General features: G+C 31.6%; 3 protein-coding genes across 3 annotated transcripts; all 3 read left to right on the forward strand.

The window, feature by feature from the left end:
* Nucleotides 1-895: 895 nt before the first annotated feature.
* On the forward strand, nt 896-1,531 carry LOTGIDRAFT_126742 (hypothetical protein; the record flags this gene model as incomplete). The annotated part of the gene is made up of 1 exon (XM_009063032.1): nt 896-1,531. A coding segment is annotated over one exon (636 nt), but the record flags the coding sequence as incomplete, so codon positions are not given.
* A 974-nt stretch (nt 1,532-2,505) lies between these two features.
* LOTGIDRAFT_126839 (hypothetical protein) lies at nt 2,506-3,144 on the forward strand (the record flags this gene model as incomplete). Its single annotated transcript, XM_009063033.1, has 1 exon — nt 2,506-3,144. A coding segment is annotated over one exon (639 nt), but the record flags the coding sequence as incomplete, so codon positions are not given.
* A 1,015-nt stretch (nt 3,145-4,159) lies between these two features.
* LOTGIDRAFT_67588 (hypothetical protein) lies at nt 4,160-4,723 on the forward strand (the record flags this gene model as incomplete). Its single annotated transcript, XM_009063007.1, has 1 exon — nt 4,160-4,723. A coding segment is annotated over one exon (564 nt), but the record flags the coding sequence as incomplete, so codon positions are not given.
* Nucleotides 4,724-5,323: the final 600 nt, after the last annotated feature.

Genomic DNA, 5,323 nt, shown 5'->3' on the forward strand with positions numbered 1-5,323 from the left:
AGTCTATAGATTTCTTTCCTTCATTTTCAAGATTCATTGTAATTTTTACTGATGTTTTCAGTATCAGTAGACTTGTAATTGAAGCGATAGTTCGATAATTTTCTAGTTCTATGTAAGAGACATTTTTGAATTATTATAAAATCATTGAGAGATCATTGATGAAATAACAACTGAAGAGGAAGTAATTTCTACCTTTTTGTGAACTTTCCATTATCAATCGCTAGTGTATCTAATGTTTACATATATTCACAATTTAACCAATTCAAATGCAGTACCTAGCCTTGATACATATATATTTGTTGTTTGTACTGTTATTGTTTATTAAAAGCGGCCTTCTGATCTTCTGATAAGATTCTGAATGTGTTTATCTGATGATGAAAACTGAGTAATAACTTGTACCACGTACAACTATTATGTGAATGTTCTTCCTTTTTGTACACGATTTTTAAAAGTGAGCAGTAGATATTCAGAAACTTTTTGTTTTAATTTGCTCTTAATTGAACACCTATGTCGAGGTTGTTACAAAATTTCATAGTATGCAGTTAAAGTAGAATTGTAAGAAAACATAATCTGTTAAACATTTTACAGCTCCACCTCCTGTACCGATAACACTTGCTCCAAGAGTCAAGAGTAAGTGAATTACTCTTATCATAATTGTATTTATAATTTCAATGAGTTGCTCAAGATGTTTCTGTATTCCATTTGTGAAAAGCAATACCATTTCTATATTTGTTTAAATTCTAATTTTTATCATAAAATGTCGGTTGGCTCATGCACTCAATTCTGTAAAAGTTAAATAACTTAAACTGGAGGTTGACAAGCAGTTTAAGTCTGAGGCCTTTTAATAAGAAATTTAAGCAAAGTGTTCAAATGTTCAAATTTAAATTATCCAGGTTGTTCAGATACTCAGATAGATTTAGTTGTTATTCTTGATGCCTCGACCAGTGTTACAGAACCCAACTTTAAATTGATGCTGGAATTCTTAAAAGATTTCTTATCGATAGCGGACATAGATCGAGGCAATGTTCGTGTTGGTGTAGTTATCTACAGTACCAAAGATCACATTCAGTTCCATCTGAACCAGTATAGATCTAAACAAGATATTTATAATGCTATAGACAATATCCCATACCGATTTGGTAGTACCAATACAGCTGATGCTCTTAAAACAATGCATAGAGAAATGTTTACACAACGTAATGGTGATCGTCCTGGTGTAGATAATATTTGTATTCTTATAACTGATGGTATCTCTAATATCAATTCTCGAAGAACAATTCCTGAAGCTGAGGCAGCTCGTAGTAAAAATATCCATATCTATGTTATTGGTATTGGTTTAACTGATTTAAGAGAAGTTGATGGTATAGCTAGTAAACCAGTAGAAGAAAACAGGTTTGCTGTACAGGAATTTGATGAACTATCAGCGATGAAGAATAAAGTCTTTTCTTCTTTATGCTACTGCAAGTATTTTGATTGTTTTGATGTGTTCGTAATAACGTGTCCTTTCTTCCATGTACTTTTACTTCTCTAATACAGAGACATCTTTCTCTTCAGTTTATCTACTATTCTTCAGTGTTGTATTGGTTCAATTTCATTTTTCTTTTTTCAAACTCCCAAACACGTTTGAGTTTGCCTTTATTATTTCCTTTCTTTAACATGGTGTTGGTAATCTACTATCTGTTTTCGAGATCTTCTTGGATTGTTGTAATAGTGTCAAGTTGTCACGATGAATAGTCTTTTACTTGTTATGTCCTCTCACTGGGATATTTCTTATAGTAAAAACAGTTTATCATAATGCGTGTAGTTATATTCCATGTAATGAGTCTTACTACTAGTTTAACATATCGGGAAAACATGTATTCTTTTTTGTTATTGTGATCTGATATTTATTGTAATAACATTGTGTCCAATGCATAAACCCGTCTTCGTATTGTATTATCATTTCGTATGTACCTTCCAAATATAAACATTAGCCTATTTTGCTACGAATTATTAAAATTAAAACGGAAGAGACTTTTTTAAATTTTATGGAGTATATTCCGTGGCAAGGTCTATATTTTATTCGTACACCTCTTATGGTATACATTTGAATGTAGATAAAACAAATGCAAATTGTAATATTTTTTAAAGGAAATTTCAGCTCATCGTCCTGGATACGATCCCAACAGTTTGATTTGTACTTCAGAATTGACATAGTTGAACCACACATAAGGCAACTAGTTGATTCGTCGTTCATATGAGATTCTTGTATTTTAACATTTAATCATTTTATTTTAGCTCCTGACCCAACCCCTATTGCAATAACACTCGCCCCTAGAATCAAAAGTAAGTCTTGTTTCGAATATAAACCTTTTTTATTTTCACAACTCTTTTTTTCAATAAAAATATGATCTGAAATTAAATTTAATTCTAAAATATTTAACATGGGAAACGTGAAGAGTTTACTCTGTCGATTTGTTTGATTTGGTTTTCATCAAATGATATCATTATTGATCATTTTCTCCAGGTTGTTCAGATACTCAGATAGATTTAGTTGTTATTCTTGATGCCTCGACCAGTGTTACAGAACCCAACTTTAAATTGATGCTGGAATTCTTAAAAGATTTCTTATCGATAGCGGACATAGATCGAGGCAATGTTCGTGTTGGTGTAGTTATCTACAGTACCAAAGATCACATTCAGTTCCATCTGAACCAGTATAGATCTAAACAAGATATTTATAATGCTATAGACAATATCCCATACCGATTTGGTAGTACCAATACAGCTGATGCTCTTAAAACAATGCATACAGAAATGTTTACACAACGTAATGGTGATCGTCCTGGTGTAGATAATATTTGTGTTCTTATAACTGATGGTATCTCTAATATCAATTCTCGAAGAACAATACCTGAAGCTGAGGCAGCTCGTAGTAAAAATATCCATATCTATGTTATTGGTATTGGTTTAACTGATTTAAGAGAAGTTGATGGTATAGCTAGTAAACCAGTAGAAGAAAACAGGTTTGCTGTACAGGAATTTGATGAACTATCAGCGATGAAGAATAAAGTCTTTTCTTCTTTATGCTACTGCAAGTATTTTGATTGTTTTGATGTGTTCGTAATAACGTGTCCTTTCTTCCATGTACTTTTACTTCTCTAATACAGAGACATCTTTCTCTTCAGTTTATCTACTATTCTTCAGTGTTGTATTGGTTCAATTTCATTTTTCTTTTTTCAAACTCCCAAACACGTTTGAGTTTGCCTTTATTATTTCCTTTCTTTAACATGGTGTTGGTAATCTACTATCTGTTTTCGAGATCTTCTTGGATTGTTGTAATAGTGTCAAGTTGTCACGATGAATAGTCTTTTACTTGTTATGTCCTCTCACTGGGATATTTCTTATAGTAAAAACAGTTTATCATAATGCGTGTAGTTATATTCCATGTAATGAGTCTTACTACTAGTTTAACATATCGGGAAAACATGTATTCTTTTTTGTTATTGTGATCTGATATTTATTGTAATAACATTGTGTCCAATGCATAAACCCGTCTTCGTATTGTATTATCATTTCGTATGTACCTTCCAAATATAAACATTAGCCTATTTTGCTACAAATTATTGAGATCAAAACGGAAGAGACTTTTTTTTAGATTTTAGGGAGTATATTCCGTGGCAAGGTCTATATTTTATTCGTACACCTCTTATGGTATACATTTGAATGTAGATAAAATAAATGCAAATTGTAATATTTTTTAAAGGAAATTTCAGCTCATTGTCCTGGATACGATCCCAACAGTTTGATTTGTACTTCAGAATTGACATAGATTTACCACACATTGATTTGTACTTCAGAATTGACATAGTTGAACCACACATAAGGCAACTAGTTGATTCGTCGTTCTTATGAGATTCTTGTATTTTAACATTTAATCATTTTATTTTAGCTCCTGACCCAACCCCTATTGCAATAACACTCGCCCCTAGAATCAAAAGTAAGTCTTGTTTCGAATATAAACCTTTTTTATTTTCACAACTCTTTTTTTCAATAAAAATATGATCTGAAATTAAATTTAATTCTAAAATATTTAACATGGGAAACGTGAAGAGTTTACTCTGTCGATTTGTTTGATTTGGTTTTCATCAAATGATATCATTATTGATCATTTTCTCCAGGTTGTTCAGATACTCAGATAGATTTAGTTGTTATTCTTGATGCCTCGACCAGTGTTACAGAACCCAACTTTAAATTGATGCTGGAATTCTTAAAAGATTTCTTATCGATAGCGGACATAGATCGAGGCAATGTTCGTGTTGGTGTAGTTATCTACAGTACCAAAGATCACGTTCAGTTCCATCTGAACCAGTATAGATCTAAACAAGATATTTATAATGCTATAGACAATATCCCATACCGATTTGGTAGTACCAATACAGCTGATGCTCTTAAAACAATGCATAGAGAAATGTTTACACAACGTAATGGTGATCGTCCTGGTGTAGATAATATTTGTATTCTTATAACTGATGGTATCTCTAATATCAATTCTCGAAGAACAATTCCTGAAGCTGAGGCAGCTCGTAGTAAAAATATCCATATCTATGTTATTGGTATTGGTTTAACTGATTTAAGAGAAGTTGATGGTATAGCTAGTAAACCAGTAGAAGAAAACAGGTTTGCTGTACAGGAATTTGATGAACTATCAGCGATGAAGAATAAAGTCTTTTCTTCTTTATGCTACTGCAAGTATTTTGATTGTTTTGATGTGTTCGTAATAACGTGTCCTTTCTTCCATGTACTTTTACTTCTCTAATACAGAGGCATCTTTCTCTTAAGTTTATCTACTATTCTTCAGTGTGGTGGGTATCTTTTATTATTTCCTCTCTTTAATATGGTTTTTGGTAATCTACTATCTGGTTTCCAGATCTGTTGTACACAGACTTTTTTCTTCTATTCTTCGTAGCTGTTATGTGTAATTTATAATTTCAAGTAACACTGTTCTTTTCTAACATTGTCATTGTGGTTAGTGAATTGTCTTTGAGTGGTTAATTCCCCTTGACAAAGATATCTCCTAATGCCTATATCTGCAGTAAAATGACTCTATAATATATAATATAATAAGATATCGAGAAGTTGAGTCATTACAATACATGTATTATTTTTTTGATAATGTGTCTGATAAAAATTGTAATATTTTGTCCAATGCGTAAACTCTTCTTCGTATTGTATTTTCTTTTCGTAAGTACCTTCCAAATATATACGTTAACCTATTTTGCTACCAATTATTGAAAGTAAAATTTAAAGAACTCTATTTCAATCTCATCAGGTGTTTTTGTCC

The sequence above is a fragment of the Lottia gigantea genome (assembly GCF_000327385.1).
Source record: "Lottia gigantea unplaced genomic scaffold LOTGIsca_55, whole genome shotgun sequence".
Classification (NCBI taxonomy): Eukaryota; Metazoa; Mollusca; class Gastropoda; family Lottiidae; genus Lottia; species Lottia gigantea.